Here is a 16,462-nt window from a genome sequence, read left to right as displayed (position 1 = left end):
AGGCACTGGCTAGAGGTCCGAGGGGGAAGTAGAGGCCGTGGGGTGTATTCTCCCTGGGCTCTTCATGCTTAATGGTGGCCAGGCAACCCTCTTCATGCCGTCTAGGTGCTGGGAACCTCCCTTCTCCCTTGCTCTTTGAGGCCTAGGGCTGGTAGCAGGCCCTCTCTGCTGCAACCCTGGGGCGCTAGAGTCTCTCAGTGGTTTCCCTACACCCTGCCCACACCTCTTTTTCATTTAACTTCTCCATGACTCTGTGTAAGGGACTGTTTCCTGCGAGGACCCTTATCGAAACACCCACTACATAGGTAACAGGTATTTTTCCATTATTAAGTGGTTGTCTGGTCTTAGATTTAACGGGAACCGAAAAGCACAGTGGAGTTACCCCTCCTGAGTTAACATCCTGGCTGTACCTCTTACTAAACGGGTGAACTTGGATAAGACACATAACCTCTGAGCTTCAATTTTCTCATCTGGAGAATAGGCATAATAAAACACCCCGACAGCGTTATGATAAGAATTCAGTCAGCACAGTGGCAGCACACAGTCAGTGCTCAGTAAACGCCAGCTGCTGTGACTATCATTAGCAACAGGACCAGTCTCCCTGATGGCCTGGATGATGCACCAGCTCTCATTTCCCCTGCTGCCTGCGGCCTCGCCTTCTTCCCCTGGCTGGCAATCCCACAGACACGAAGCAGCGCTCTCACCTACCAGGGGCTGGTGCACAGCTCCTTGAGGCAGGGGAAGGTATGGATGGTACGTCTGCGTTCCCGCTTCTCCCGGAGCACTCGCAGCTGCTCCAGGCCCCTCAGTTGCTCCACCTGGGCCTGCAGCTCCTCCACCTGAGCCTGGAGGCACTCAATGGTCTCTGTCAGCCTGGGGATGAGGAGGTGGACACATAAACGAGGCACTTTAAGGGGATGGGGTCAGTGTGCCTCACTGCAGCCCTGGCTCCCTGAAGATGGAGGGATGTGGGGTAGGGGACAGACAGGTACCCTTGAGCTGCTGTCTGAGGTAGGGTGGGGAATTCGCTGCATGCCCAAGGACCCGCCCCTCTTTTATACCTACCGGGCGAGCTGATCACATCTCCTCTGTGCCACCTCAGTTCCTTGTCACTCCTCTATCACTTATTGTCCTGCACTGCCATAAAATATTTACATGCCGGTTGGGCGAGGAGGCTCACACCTGTAATCCCAGCACTTTGGGAGGCTGAGGTGGGCTGATCACTTGAGATTGGGAGTTCGAGACTAGCCTGACCAACATAGAGAAACCCTGTCTTTACTAAAAATACAAAATTAGCCAGGTGTAGTGGCGCATGCCTGTAATCTCAGCTACTCGGGAGGCTGAGGCAGGAGAATCGCTTGAACCTGGGAGGTTTACGTGCGCTGAGATCATGCCATTGCACTCCAGCCTGGGCAACAAGAACAAAACTCCATCTCAAAAAAAAAAAAAAAAAAATGGACATGCCTGCCTTCTCTTCCAGGCTGTGAGCTCTTACAGTGCAGGACGATGTCTTTGTTTCCTCACTGTTGCATCCCCAGTGTCTATACCAGAGCCTGATGCATAGTTGGTGCTTAAAGCAAGGTTGTGCCCTGAATGTTAAATCACACAAAATCAACAAGGGCAAGCTGACTTCCATCCCAGGTTCCTAGGGAGAAGTGCACAAGTCACACCCACCCGCCCACAGGCCCACGTGTACACCCAGTCCTGGGCTCTCCCTCGCCTGGCCCCCAGCCCTCAGCCGGGCCCTCACCCGTGGATCTTCTGCTGGGCAGCCTTACTCTCCAGCACCAGCTTGTGGTTGGTCAGCTCCAGGTCCCGGGCTGTCAGGTCCAGCTGCTCATAGACTTTGGCGTGCTGCTCGTTCACGTGCCGCAGCGTGTCCAGCTGCTTGGTTAGGTACTGGCGGTGGGAGGACATTGAGTAACCTTTTAGAATTGGGCAGGGGCAAATTCTCTGCCTAGACACGCCTCCTACTTCTTTTTTTTTTTTTGTCGTTTTTCTTTTCTTTTCTTTTTTTTTTTTTGAGACAGTCTCGCTCCGATGCCCAGGTTGGAGTACAGTGGCACAATCTCGGCTCACTGCAACCTCTGCCTCCCAGGTTCAGGTGATTTTCATGCCTCAGCCTCCTGAGTAGCTGGAACTATAGGTGTCTGCCACCATGCCTGGCCAATTTTTGTATTTTTAGTAGAGACAGGGTTTCACCATATTAGCTAGGTTGGTATTGAACTGCTGATCTCCAGTGATCTGCCCACCTCTGCCTCCCAAAGTGCTGGGATTACAGGCATAAGCCACCACACTGGCCTCTTTTTTTTTTTTTTACTTTTAAATTCTTTTATAGGCTGTGAGCGGTGGCTCATGCCTGTAATCCCAGCACTTTGGGAGGTGGAGGCGGGTGGATCACAAGGTCAGGAGATCTAGACCATTCTGGCCAACATGGTGAAATGCTGTCTCCAGAAAATACAAAAATTAGCTGGGCATGGTGGCGGGTACATGTAGTCTCAGCTACTTGGGAGGCTGAGGCAGGAGAATTGCTTGAACCCAGGAGGCGGAAGTTGCAGTAAGCCGAGATTGTGCCACTGCACTCCAGCCTCAGCAACACAGGGAAACTGTCTAAAAAAAAAATTATTTTATTTTATTTATTTATTTTTAAGACAGGGTCTCCTGCTGTCCCCTAGGCTGGAGTGCAGTGGCACAATCACGGCTCACTGCAGCCTCAGCCTCCAGGCTCAAACAATCCTCTTACCTCAGCCTCTTGAGTAGCTAGGACCACAGGTGCATGCCACCATGCCCAGCTAATTTTTGTATTTTTTGTAGAGACAAGGTTTCGATACATTGCCTGGGCTCAAGTAATTCACCCACCTAGGCCTCCCAAAGTGCTGGGATTACAAGCATGAGCCACCACGACCGGCCCCTCCTCCCCCGTTTAAGGACAAGTTTGCTTTGATGTGTCTGTCTTCAGCTGAGTGGGGCTAAAAAATGGTAGTTCAGGCTGGGTGTGGCAGCTCATGCCTGTAAGCCTAGCACTTTGGGAGGCTGAGGCAGGAGGATCACTTGAGCTCAGGAGTTAGAGACTAGCGTGGGCAACATGGTGAGACCTGGTCTCTGTTCAAAAAAAAGAAAAAAAGGCCAGGCACAGTGGCTCACACCTGTAATCCCAGCACTTTGGGAGGCCGAGGTGGATGGATCCCTGGGTCAGGAGTTCAAGACCAGCCTGACCAACATGGTGAAACCTTGTCTCTACTAAAAATACAAAAATTAGCTGGGCATGGTTGCATGTGCCTGTAATCCCAGCTACTCAGGAGGCTGAGGCAGGAGAATCGCTTGAATCGGGGAGGTGGAGGTTGCAGTGAGCCAAGATTGCACCACTGCACTCCAGCCTTGGCAAAGGAGCAAGACTCCGTCACAAAACAAAACGTGGCACAATAGGGCTGCCTGGGATAGCTGTGTTATCCTTGTATAGGACAGCATGGTTGTGAACTGTACCAGGCCATTGGGCCACGGCTGTGTCTGATAAGCAAGCACTTTATTTTTTTTGAGACAGAGTCTTGCCCTGTCACCAGGCACCAGGCTGGAGTTCAGTGGCGCAATCTCGGCTCACTGCAATCTCCGCCTCCTGGGTTCAAGTAATTCTCCTGCCTCAGCCTCTCCAGTAGCTGGGACTACCGGCACGCGCCACCACGCCCAGCTAACTTTTGTAATTTTTTAGTAGAGATGGGGTTTCACCATATTGGCCAGGATGGTCTCGATCTCTTGACCTCGTGATCCGCCCGCCTCGGCCTCCCAAAGGGCACTTTATTCTAAGTTTCGTAGAGGCACGCACAGGCCAAGGGGCCCCTGAGGGGTGTGGGCAAGCACATGCAGGGCCCTCACCTCGATCTCCTGCACTTGTTCCTCATTGGTGGAGTACATCTGCTGCAGGGACCCCTCCAGCTCCTTATTCCTCTCCAGCAGAGTCTTCCCCAGCTCTGCAGCTAGGTGCAAGTCTAGGACAGGAGAAACACGAGCATGAGAACAAAGCAGAGGACCCCCATCCATGTTACAAGCATCTTCTCTAGGTGACCCCAACGTAACCAAGACAGTGGGAGCCTCCAGGCCTGGGAGGAGAGGTAAGACGGGAGCTAAGCCTTTGCACTGATTGTTATTTCTGCCTGGAATTGTTATTTCTACCTGGAATGTTCTTTTCTGACACCGCCAGGACTTGCTCCCCCTTCTCCTTCAATTCTGTGCCTATCACCTTTGATCTTTCCCCAACCACTTGATTCAAAGTCACACTGTTCCCTGCTCTGCATTCTCTCCCCCGCTTCAGTTTTCTCCTTAGCATTTAGCACCATCTAATTTCCCAAGCAAGTTACTCCTTTATCTTCTTCATCTCCCCCAACTAGCTGTGAGCTCATGGGGCAGTTTTTTTTTTTTTTTTTTTGCAATCCCAGCTGTTGCATTTTTTTTTTTTTTTTTTTTTTGAGGCGGAGTTTCGCTCTTGTTACCCAGGCTGGAGTGCAATGGCGCGATCTCGGCTCACCGCAACCTCCGCCTCCTGGGTTCAGGCAATTCTCCTGCCTCAGCCTCCTGAGTAGCTGGGATTACAGGCACGTGCCACCATGCCCAGCTAATTTTTAGTATTTTTAGTAGAGACGGGGTTTCACCATGTTGACCAGGCTGGTCTCGATCTCTTGACCTTGTGATCCACCCGCCTCGGCCTCCCAAAGTGCTGGGATTACAGGCTTGAGCCACCGCGCCCGGCCACATTTTTTTTTTTTAAGAGATGGTGCCCAGGTTGGAGTGCAGTGTGTATTCACAGGTGTGATCATCTACGCTGCAGCCTTGAGCTCCTGGGCTTAAGCAATCCTCCTCCCTCAGCCTCCTAGGGTAACATGGTGAGACTTCATCTCTATTTTTTTTTTTGAGACGGAGTTTCACTCTTGTTACCCAGGGTGGAGTGCAATGGCGCGATCTCGGCTCACCGCAACCTCTGCCTCCTGGGTTCAGGCAATTCTCCTGCCTCAGCCTCCTGAGTAGCTGGGATTATAGGCACGCGCCACCACACCCAGCTAATTTTTGTATTTTAAGTAGAGACGGGGTTTCACCATGTTGACCAGGATGGTCTCGATTTCTTGACCTCGTGATCCACCCGCCTCGGCCTCCCAAAGTGCTGGGATTACAGGCTTGAGCCACCGCGCCCGGCCCATCTCTATTTTTTTTTTTTTTTTTTTAAAAAAAGGTGGTGCAATAGGGCTGCCTGGGATAGGATCCCTTGAGCCCAGTTCAAGGCTGCAGCGCATATGATCTCTCTCGCCTGGGAATAGGTGTGGAACTGGTTGCTGAGACTGCAGGGGTAGTACAAAATTTTTAAGAACTTTTTGTAGAGACAGGGACTATTGCCCAGGCTAGTCTCAAACTCCTGGCCTCAAGTGACCCTCCTACTTTGGCCTCTCAAAATGCTGTGACTCTCAAAATGAGTCACAGCACCTGGTGGAGCAGGGACTTTTATCTGTTTTGCTCATGAATATCCCCAGGTCCCAGGACAGTATCTAGCAGAGTCAGTGCATAATTTGTCTTTTTGGAAGAATGAGTGAGTGATTGACAAGAGCATGGATGGACATAGGGGTGAGGTGCCATGGGATGATAGGCAAGGGAGAGCTTTACTCTCTCTGGGAGACTCAGGCAAACGAGCAGTTTCCGAGTTGGACTTCGAAGGTTGAATAGGAGGCTGGGTGCAGTGGCTCATGCCTGTAATCCCAGCACTTTGGGAGGGAAAGGTGGGAGGATCACTTGAAGTCAGGAGTTCGAGACCAGACCAACCAACGTGGTGAAACTCCATCTCTACCAAAAATATAAAAATTAGCCAGGCGTGGTGGCGCAAGCCTGTAGTCCCAGATACTTGGGAGGCTGAGGCAGAAGAATGGCTTAAACCTGGGAGGCAGAGGTTGCAATGAGCCGAGATCATGCTACTGCACTCCAGCCTGGGTGACATAACAAGACTCCGTCTCATTAAAAAAAAAAGGAGGGCAATTCTCCTGCTTGCTGAGAGGCAGAGAGAGCAGAAGGGCTTGCTGAATATTAAAATTGGAAGAGGATTCAGAACTCTTTGGCCCAACTTCTTGATTTTATGGATAACAAGCAGGACAGCAGGGTGACTTAACCATGGTCACCCGGCTGGCTTATGTCCATGTAGGGGGAGAATCCAGGTGTTTTCCTTTTGGTTGGGTACCAATTGACCCTAGTGACGTGTGCCCCTCTCTCAAACCTTCTCCTTTCCCTGGGCAGCAGAACCATCCTCTTCCCCCAGCAGCCCTGGTACTTGTACCCTATAGAACCTTCCCTCCCCGACCCCAGTCCAAGGGAAATGAGCACACGTCAGAAAGGCTGGGAGGGAACTGTCCTGTTTTTAGGGGGATGTTGTGGAAGATGGGTGGGTAGAGAGAAGGAGTTAGGAGGAAACGGCAGATACTAAAATCCCTAACAATTCTATTTGTGGCTCTGAGTTGTATGATGGTACCTAGACATTTGGAGTGGATACAGTCCTCCCAACACACACATGTATATTACATATATTTATTATATCTTGTTTCTTTTTGCTTTTTTTTTTTTTTTTTTAAGATGGAGCCTTGCTTTGTCTCCCAGGCTGGAGTGCAGCGGGGCAATCTCAGCTCTCTGCAACCTCTGCCTCTCAGATTCAAGCCATTTTCCTGCCTCAGCCTCCCAAGTAGGTGGGATTACAGGCACCCACCACCATGTCCAGCTAATTTTTGTATTTTTAATAGAGACGGAGTTTCACCATGTTGGTCAGGCTGATCTGAACCTCCTGACCTCAAGCAACCCAACCACCTCGGCCTCCCGAAGCGCTGGGATTACAGGCATGAGACACTGCGCCTGCATTGTTTTTTGTTTCTAGAGAGGCAGGGTGATAAAAATATTGGAAAATTGATTGTGGTGATGGTTGCACAACTCTGTGACTATAATAAAAACCATTAAATTGCACACTTTGAATGAGTGAATTGTGTGTTAATTAAATCTCAATAAAGCTGTTAAGGAAAAAAAAAAAAAAAGATTTAGGCAGCTTAATCCAGAGAGAGAGAAAGGTGAGAGAGGGTGGGTTTTTAAATAATTTGTTAGAGCAGGCTCAGGCTGAGTTCACAGGCTGTTTTCTTTTAAAAATATCTTTAATGTTTTTCATAAGGCATAATCGATATAAAAAAAAAATCAAACCGTACAGAAAGTTTAAAAACCGGTGATTTAGGTGGGGCAAAGTGGCTAATTCCTGTAATCCCAGCACTTTGGGAGGCCAAGGCAGCTGGATCGCTTGAAGTCAGCAGTTCGAGACCAGCCTGACCAACATGGTAAAACCCTGTTTCTACTAAAAACATAAAAATTAGCCAGGCATGGTAGCGTGTGCCTGTGGTCCCAGCCACTCAGGAGGCTGAGGCAGGAGGATCACTTGATCCTGGGAGACAGAGGTTGCAGTGAACAGAGATTGTGCCACTGCACTCCAGCCTAGGTGACAGAGAAAGACCCTGTCTCAAAAAATCCCCAATAAACTCCCCCTCAAAAAAAAACAAAACAGGCCGGGCGCGGTGGCTCAAGCCTGTAATCCCAGCACTATGGGAGGCCGAGGCGGGTGGATCACGAGGTCAAGAGATCGAGACCATCCCGGTCAACATGGTGAAACCCCATCTCTACTAAAAATACAAAAAAATTAGCTGGGCATGGTGGCACGTGCCTGTAATCCCAGCTACTCAGGAGGTTGAGGCAGGAGAATTGCCTGAACCCAGGAGGCGGAGGTTGCGGTGAGCCGAGATCGCGCCATTGCACTCCAGCCTGGGTAACAAGAGCGAAACTCCGTCTAAAAAAAACAAAAACAAAAACAAAAACAAAACAAAACAAAACACAAACAACAACAATAACAATAACAAAAGACTGATTTAAAAATTATAGGCCAGGCCAGGCATGGTGGCTCACGCCTGTGATCCCAGCACTTCAGGAGGCCGAGGTGGGAGGACTGTTTTAGCAAAGGAGTTCAAGACCAGCCTGGGCAATATAATGGGACCATGTCTTTACAAAAAATAATTAGTTGGGTATGGTGGTACACACTTGTTGTCCCAGCTACTTGGTGAGCTGTGATTGTGTCACTGCACTCCAACTTGGAGTGAGAGAGCGAGACCTTGTCTCTCAAAAAGAAAAGCAAACTGTAGACTGGGCACAGTGGTTCATTCCTATAATTCCAGTGCTTTGAGAGGCTGAGATGGGAGGATCGCTTGAGGCCAAAAGTTAGACTAGCCTGGGAAACAGCAAGACCCCATCTCTCTCTCTCTCTCTCTCTCTTTTTTTTTTTTTTTGAGACAGTCTCGCTATATCTCCAGGCTGGAGAGAAGTAGCCCAATCTCAGCTCACTGCAACCTCCACCCTCTGGGTTCAAGCGATTTTCTTGCTTCAGCTGCCAGGCGTGTGCTACCACGCCCAGCTAATTTTTGTATTTTTAGTAGAGAAGGGGTTTGGCCATGTTGACCAGGATGGTCTCAATCTCTTGACCTCGTGCTCCACTGCCTCAGCCTCTCAAAGTGCTGGGATTACAGGCCTGACCCACCATACCTGCCCGAGACCTCATCTCTACAAAAAAATTGTAAAAATTAGCCAGGCAAGGTGGTACATGTTTGTGGTTGCAGCTACTAGGGAGGTTGATGTGGGAGGATTGCTTGAGTCCAGGAGTTTCAAATTAGAGTAATCTCTGATTGCGCCACTGCATTCCAGTGAGACAAAGCAAGACCCTATCTCTGAAAAAAAGAAAGAAACTAATTAACTTTCTTGTATAAAACATTTTGTGCAAATCACTGCAGTTCCTTAGGACACAGAATTCCTTAAACAAAGGGTAGGTCTAGAAACAAAACCTGTTCCAGGTTCCAGAAACCTGGAACAAAAGGTAGGTCTAGAAACAGAATTCCTGGGACAAAAAGTAGTCCTTCTTGAGGCATCCCGTAAAACACTGTCTGGGAAAGCACTGGTCTGTTTCACTTTATGAGGCTGCTTCTTAAAACAGCTCTCAATCTAGGCTGACGATGTAAATCAGATCAAGACGTGTAAAGGCAACTCTACTGGGGCCAATACGATGTGGTTCAGGGATCCAGCTCTCTACTGCTTTCTCTTTTTAGAAATAGCGACAGTTCTAGGGTCCCTGGAGGATGGATGGGCTGTATACGCCCGGACAGAAAGCTTCCTAGATAAACGGCTGTTTCAGCTGAGCCCTTGCTGTGCATTTGACAGAGGCCTGAGAAGGAATGGCTGGGGAGCCCAAGGGATGTCTTTGAAAAGAAACCTAGACCTGGGGTGGAAGTTTTCCTTTGGGATGAGCTGGGCAAGCAGTGACTCTTGGTGGGCAGCTGAGGGCAGAGCCTTGGGCCTACAGCCAAGCTGGTGACAGAACTGGCTTTGCCTTATGAGAGGCGGAGGGCCCTGACCAGCCACCGAGCCTGTCTGCTCCTGTGCACAGAGGTGAGCTTTTGAAACAGCCAAAGTGGAGCCTCCAGGGCTGGGTTTTAGCCAAAGGAGGGCCCTGTGTCCTGATGTCTCCTGGAGACACCACCTCAGCCATTTAAAACAACAACAAAGAAACCAGGGCCGGGCGTGGTGGCTCAAGCCTGTAATCCCAGCACTTTGGGAGGCCGAGGCGGGTGGATCACGAGGTCAAGAGATCGAGACCATCCCGGTCAACATGGTGAAACCCGTCTCTACTAAAAATACAAAAAAAATCAGCTGGGCATGGTGGCGTGTGCCTGTAATCCCAGCTACTCAGGAGGCTGAGACAGGAGAATTGCCTGAACCCAGGAGGCGGAGGTTGCGGTGAGCCGAGATCGCGCCATTGCACTCCAGCCTGGGTAACAAGAGCGAAACTCCGTCTCAAAAAACAAACAAACAAACAAAAAAAACCAAATCGTAGATCATAGATAAGAACCTTTAGCCTTGAGCAATTAACTTTCTGATGAGGATGCCAAGAAAAACTAATTACCTAATGCCTGGTGGCTGTGGCTCACACCTGTAATCTCAGCACTTTGGGGGGTTAAGGCAGGCAGATCACAAGGTTGGGAGTTCGAGACAAACCTGGCCAATACGGGGAAAGCCCATCTCTACTAAAAATACAAAAATTAGCCTGACATGGTGGTGCGCATCTGTAATCCCAGCTATTCAGGAGGCTGAGGCAGGAGAATTGCTTGAACCCAAGAGGTGGAGGTTGCAGTGAGCCAAGATCGCACCATTGCACTCCAGCCTGGGTGACAAGGGCAAGACTCCATCTTAAAACAAAAACAAAACCAAAAAGCCAAGAAACCAAAAACTAGTTACTTAACATAAACCTAGTATGGGAATGAGGATACATGCTATATGAATTTGTTAACTGTAAGTTGGGCAAAAGTCTGTAGGTATCTACAAAGTGTGAAGTTTGATGTAAAGATCATTGAACTGGGCAACACAGTGAGACCCCTGTGTCTACAAAAAAATAAATTAGCTGGGCTGCTGGCACACACCTGTAATCCCAGCTACTCAGGAGGCTGAAACAGGAGAGCTACTTGAATCTGGGAGGTGGAGGTTGCAGTGAGCCAGGATCGTGCTAGTGCACTCCAGTCTGGGCGATAGAATGACTCCATCTCAAAAAAACAAACAAAAAAAAGTATAGCCCTGTGCTATGTCATGTGTGTGGCATAACTCCGGACTCAGGAGCTGGGCAAGACTGCTTTCAGTTTGTAATGAGAGAGTCATGCTATCTTCCTGTTTTCCATAGTGGGGCTGAAATTCAGCTCATCCCTAAACAGTTTTCACTAGTTGAGATATACATGAAAAAGATCAAAGGGCTACCCTTCTAAGTATTTCCTCTCTTGGAAACTGTTACATGGTCTGCAAAGAGGCCATTGCTACTGATTCCACTTCCTGCCGTGGGTGTCTGAGGACAGGCTCCATGTGAATGGCCTGCATGGAGCCCCTGCAGCTTAACTAGAGTGCAAAGCCACCGAATCAGAGGTAAGGGAAGAAAGGCCAAGTGCAGTGCAATGTCTTGCTCCCTGCTTCCAGGTGAGTGTCTGGGCTGTGTGTATATTTCTAATGCTGGTAGGCCAGGGTGGTATATCAACCTATACACCAGAGACATCAAAGGTTGCCCTTTGAAGGCTGTGATCGACTTGGGCCAGCTAGTGATTGAGGGATGGGCAGAAAGAGAAACAATGGAAGTTGTAGGGGGTGGAGAGGCAGGTCTCTGATCATTTTAGGGAAACAGGATCACAGTGCAAGCTAAGGTGCTCAAAGTACGCAGGAGGGACCAGAGAAAAGTCTAGAAGTTGTAGAGCAGGGTACTGAGTGGAGCCAAGTGCTAGGGAGAGGACACCAGCTAGCTGAGGGCTGGTGCTTGCTCCAGGCTCAGAGGAGAGAGGTCTGGGAACGGGAGAATGCGGAAGCTGGCTAGGTAGAAAGTGGACACGGAGTAACAGCCTGTCACAGCTAGATGAATGGGACACACTGGACCAAACCGGGGAAGGTACTAAATCTGAGCTATGGGTTTGAACTGTGCAGGTCAAAATTTAAAAAAAAACAAAACATTAAGTCTGAGCTGGCACCTCCCCTGCCTGGACCCTAGGGTTTTCTGGAGACTGCTTCAGGAGGATTTAGTGGTTTTACATGAAGCAATACCCCAGAGGCCTGAGAAGGAATGTCTGGGGAGCTCAGAGCCTGTCTTTGAAAAGAAACCTAGAGGCTGGGTGCAGTGGCTCACACCTGTAATCCCAGCACTTTGGGAGGCTGAGGTGGGTGGATAACCTGAGGTCGGGAGTTCGACACCAACCTGACCAACGACCAACCTGACCAACATGGAGAATCTCCGTCTTTATTTAAAAAAAAATAAATAAATAAAAAGAAAAGAAACCTAGAAGGCCAGGTGTGGTGGCTCATGCCTGTAATCTCAGCACTTCGGGATTACAGGCTGAGGCGGGCGGATCACCTGAGGTTGGGAGTTTGAGACCACCAGCCTGACCAACATGGAGAAACCCCGTCTCTACTAAAAATACAAAATTAGCTGGGCATGGTGGTGCATGCCTGTAATCCCAGCTACTCGGGAGCCTGAGGCAGGAGAATTGCTTTAACCCGAGAGGCAGAGGTTGCGGTGAGCTGAGATCATGCCATTGCACTCCAACCTGGGCAACAAGAGTGAAACTCCATCTCAAAAAAAAAAAAAAAAAAAAAAAAAGAAACCTAGAAATCCCACTGTCCCTCACTGGCTGGGGCACCACTGTCCCTCACTGGTTGGGGCACCATAGATTCCAGAGCAGAGAGGTGGCAAAGGGACAGGGAACATGTACAGGAAGGACGAAGGTAAGGGTGTGGGCCCCAGGTAGTAGACATGAGTACCACCTGGCAGGGCTGTGGGGTCCTATTCTCAGCTCCAGGGCATGACTGTCAGCCACTCTGGGTCCACAGAATCACGGTCAGGTCACCTTTGGGGTAACTGGGGTGGAGGCAGGATCCCCCTCCTGTTGCCAGGTCAGAGCTCTCCTGAGGCTGAGGACTCAAGGTCAGCAAGGCAAGCAGGGAGCATGGGTACCAAGGACTTCAAATCTGTGACTCAGCAGCCGCCTCTCAGCCTGGAAAGAGGAACTCACAGGGCCTGCCATGCCTGGTCCAGGGTGGGGGAGGGAGGAGTGAGAGACGGAGTGCCAGTGTTTAATAATTCATGGCTTTTTCTATTTTCACAGGTGCTCGTGGCAGTGAGCAGAGGGAACAGTGAGAATTTAGGACCTTGCTTGTCCCCACGGCCGCCTTCCACCAGGACAGAGCACCAAAGTCAAACAGGATCTCTTCAGTCAAGCTTCTGGAAAGTGGAATCAGGGCCTGTCCTTGGGGCAGGAGGAAACAGATGGGAGGGGAGACCAGGTGGCTGGCCGAGAAAGCCATTTCTGGGCCACTCACAGGCAGCCAGGGAGCAGCTGTGTGGAAGAGAATTTGGGGGTTGGGAGATGCAACAGGCTCCTGACACCCAATATGGCTGGCCTTTGGCCCTGGCTCTGTCCCACCATCCAGCTCTCCATGCCTGGCCCCTGGGGCACAGAGTGGGCAGGGCCCATGGGAATGCCTCAGTACCCGTGTCTGATGCTTCCTTCAGCCTCCTCAATCCTGACTTTCCAGCCTTCTCACGTCACTCCATGACTTGGTTACAAGCATCCCTTCCTCCGAATCCTCCTTCCCTCCCTCTCCTGGGGAGTCTCCAGCTCAAAAGGGCCTTAGCATAAACCTTTCTGAGTCTCTGCTGTCTCTGTCGCTGGGCCAACAGCTGCAGAATCCCTCACACTCTAACACCATTGTGAGTTTGATCCTATTTCTGCCTCCTCTAATGGAATGTGGAGTCCTCTGAGGGCAGAGACTGTGTCCTCAGGCTCAGCACAGCACCTGGCCCACAAGCAAACAAACATCCAGCTTTTGGTGGGAAGCTCCAGTTTCTTCTGAGACTGTCTCATTTCTGCTTTCCCTCCTGGTTCCTGGCCTTTGGCTGCCACTGGGGCTGCCAGGCCAGGCCGACAGCTGCAGACCAGCAGGGCCAGAGAAGCAGGGGTCTGCAGGGCCCATCCCTCCCCCAGCACAGGTGGACTCTCAGATACCTTTCTTTCTCAAGAAGCTGCATATCTCTGCACATCTCCCACCCCTACGCCCTGGCTCCTTTTCCACATCTGAGCCAGAAATAGTGCCAAAGGCTTCACTGGGGTGCAGGAATTAAGTGAGACAGCAACAATATTAGCATCAGCCTCCCTGAAAACCGTCTTCTCAAGAACTCAGCTTCCAATCTTTCCTTCCAAGTCTGCCTCTTCCAGGAAGCCCTCACCACTGCCCATAATACTGTGCCACCCGCCAGGTACGGTGGCTCATGCTTGTAATACCAGCACTTTGGGATGCCAAGGCAAGCGGATCATTTGAGGTCAGGAGTTTGAGACCAGCCCTGTCAACATGGTGAAACCCTGTCTCTACTAAAAATACAAAAATTAGCCGGGCATGGTGACATGTCCCTGTAGTCCCAGCTACTCAGGAGACTGAAGCAGGAGAATCGCTTGAACCCAGGAGGTGGAGGTTGCAGTGAGCTGAGATTGTACCGTTACATTCCAGCCTGGGTGACAGAGCAAGACTCCTCAAAACAAAAACAAAAACAAAAAAATACTGTGCCACTTGCAGTTAGTTACAAGCCTGCCTCCTTCACCTGCCAGGGTATACTTTCAGCGTCAGGGCTGTAACTATTCCCAGCTCCCAGGATGGTGCCTGGTACTTAAGGGGAGCCTAATAGGTGTTCCTGGAAAAATTTAGTGTCCAGGATGGGAGCAGGCATTGTCACAATGTGTGGGTGTGTGTGTGAGTTTGAGGGGGGTTGTATCTCATTCCAGGCAAAGGAGGCTGAGGCTAGAGTCCAGGGCACAGACCATCACAGGGTCTAGCCCAGCATCCCCAGTCCCACCCTGGTCCCCCGGAGGCTATGATTAACCCTGCTCCTGAGCACAAGGACAGAGCCTCATCTGCCAGCCAATCTTGGCCATGTGGGGAAGTAGGTCACGGACTGCAGGATCTGGGTAGGTGCTGCACATGAGGGCAAAGCCAGCCCTCTGGGGCCTTGTGGATGGAGACCAGGCTGTGGGCATACCACAGTAGGCCACGATCGCACAGACTGCAGCAGACCTGTGTCCACACCCCACTAGCTTGCTGGAGACTGTGGGAAGGTCACTTCTCCCTGGACACATTTCCTGCCCCCTTCCAGCTCTCACCATCCAAGAATGAGGCATCTTGGGGAAAGAGAGGGTAGACGAACTTCACTCCAGCAGGTCTCCTCCTCCTTCCTGTCCCAACAGCCCCACCCCCACTCCCAATGATGTCACTTCGGCCACCTCATCACCAGCTTCCAACCCCCTTGCAGTCGCCCATTAGGCCCTCAGATGGCAGCTGTGGGCAGCGGAGGTGGATCCCTCTTTACTCTGTCTCTCATCTGGCACACTGGCCAGAATTCCCGAACCTTGACCCCCTCCAAACCAGGAGCCATCTGCAAGGGGACCGGGCAGGGGAGGGCTAGGCGACTCCCCACTCTCGAAGGCAGATGGGAGACTCGACTTTCTGCTTCTTCACCGGCAAGGACCCGGCACCACTTCTCCCTGAGTAGGAAGCAAGTTAGGGAAACTTTCTGGGAGTCTTAGAGCTTATAAATCCTGGCAGGGACGGGTGCTGCTGGCTTTGGCGTGAGATAACTTCCCTCTACACGCGCGCCACCCTCCCAGCAAAACATGACGAAGGAGCCGCCTTCCGTCCTCCAAAGACTCCCAGCCAGTGCTCAGGCCCGTTAACAATACCAGGGGCGGCTGGGCAGTTGCTGCCTCCAGGACGGGGTGGGCGAGCTGGATGACGGATGCCCTGTCGTCTGGGAAAATAGGAAGAGTGCCCGCTGCCCCCCACTTTTGCAGGTCTCCACCCGTCCGGTCCGCGTCTTCTCGGGCAGCGCCCCCTCTCTCCACGTCCGGGTTCTCCAGACGTGTCGCTCCTCCAAGTCGGGCGCGCCGGGTCCAGACCAGCCCCTCCCGGGGTGATAGCGCCCAACAATGGAGAATCGGACAGGGGTCACCGGGCGCTCCCCGCCTTCCTGCCCCCGGAACCCCCGCGCTCACCCTGCTCCAGGTCCTGCTGGTCGTACCAGGGCTCCTCTTCCTCCGCAGAGAAGTCTTCCATCCCAGCGGCTCTCCGCATGGCCCGGCAGGCGGCTGGCGGGTGCTGCGGCAGCGCGGCTCAGGGCCGGGTCGCGCGGCCCGGGACAATGCGGCGGAGGCGGGCCGGGCCTCCCGCGTAGGGGACTCGGGCTACAGCGCCCGCGCCGCGCCCCCTCGCCATCGGCCGCCCGCCGGGCGCCCACGCGGGGCCTGGCGCAATATCGCGGTCTTGCCCGGCCGGGATCCCGCGGAGCCGGGGGCGCCGGGCGGGCGGCGGCGACACAAAGGGTGGAGGGGCGGGGACAGCGGGTGGGACGGTGGCAGGGAAGATCCGGGCCCGCAGGCGGGTCTGGGGCGTTAGGAGCGCGCGGGTGCCGCGGGGGGCGCCCCCTGCCCGGCTTGGGTCCGCGCTGCCCCTGGCCCGCCGGGCGACACCCGGAGCCGCCGCTGCATCTCGGTGGAGCCCGCCTGCAGCTTGCGGAGCCCCGCTCCGGGGGGTGGGGCCGGCCGCCGCCGACCAATCAGAAGGCGCATGCAAAGATAGAGGCGGGGCCGAGGGCGGGACTCTCTTGTGTCCCGGTCTGGGAATTGCAAGATCAACCCTTTCGTCCTCCCGCCACGACCGATTCAGTTTACGTCTCTTGTCTGAAATTACGTTATTTTAAAAGTTGTCGTCTCCTCTATCTCTTGGGAGCAAGAATATTGTCTCTTTTTCACAGCTGGCTACTCAGCTCCTGGAGCAGGCTGCTCACCAGTCGGGTGCGGTG

At 52.0% G+C, this 16,462-nt stretch overlaps 1 protein-coding gene across 1 annotated transcript; it reads right to left on the bottom strand.

The window, feature by feature from the left end:
• Positions 1 to 30: 30 nt before the first annotated feature.
• LOC141581895 (cerebellar degeneration-related protein 2-like) lies at positions 31 to 16,182 on the bottom strand. The gene is made up of 4 exons (XM_074388945.1): positions 15,657 to 16,182; positions 3,871 to 3,983; positions 1,751 to 1,899; positions 31 to 873 (listed from the first exon to the last, which is right to left on the bottom strand). Exons 1-4 carry the CDS (start codon positions 15,733 to 15,735, stop codon positions 705 to 707), a joined length of 510 nt encoding a protein of 169 aa, XP_074245046.1. The 5' UTR covers positions 15,736 to 16,182; the 3' UTR covers positions 31 to 704.
• Between the last annotated feature and the right edge of the window lie 280 nt (positions 16,183 to 16,462).

This window comes from Saimiri boliviensis, chromosome 17 (assembly GCF_048565385.1).
Source record: "Saimiri boliviensis isolate mSaiBol1 chromosome 17, mSaiBol1.pri, whole genome shotgun sequence".
In the NCBI taxonomy this organism is placed as follows: Eukaryota; Metazoa; Chordata; class Mammalia; order Primates; family Cebidae; genus Saimiri; species Saimiri boliviensis.
The sequence above is the reverse complement of the archived record's forward strand: the minus strand, read 5'-3'. Positions and strand labels throughout refer to the sequence as shown.

Coding starts and splice junctions, on each gene's coding strand:
- LOC141581895 (XM_074388945.1), bottom strand. CDS start 15,735: ATGCGGAGAGCCGCTGGGATGGAAGACTTCTCTGCGGAGGAAGAGGAG. Junction 3,984..15,656: donor CCAGCAGGACCTGGAGCAGG/GTGAGCGCGGGG, acceptor CTCCTGTCCTAG/ACTTGCACCTAGCTGCAGAG. Junction 874..1,750: donor GCCCAGCAGAAGATCCACGG/GTGAGGGCCCGG, acceptor CCTCATCCCCAG/GCTGACAGAGACCATTGAGT.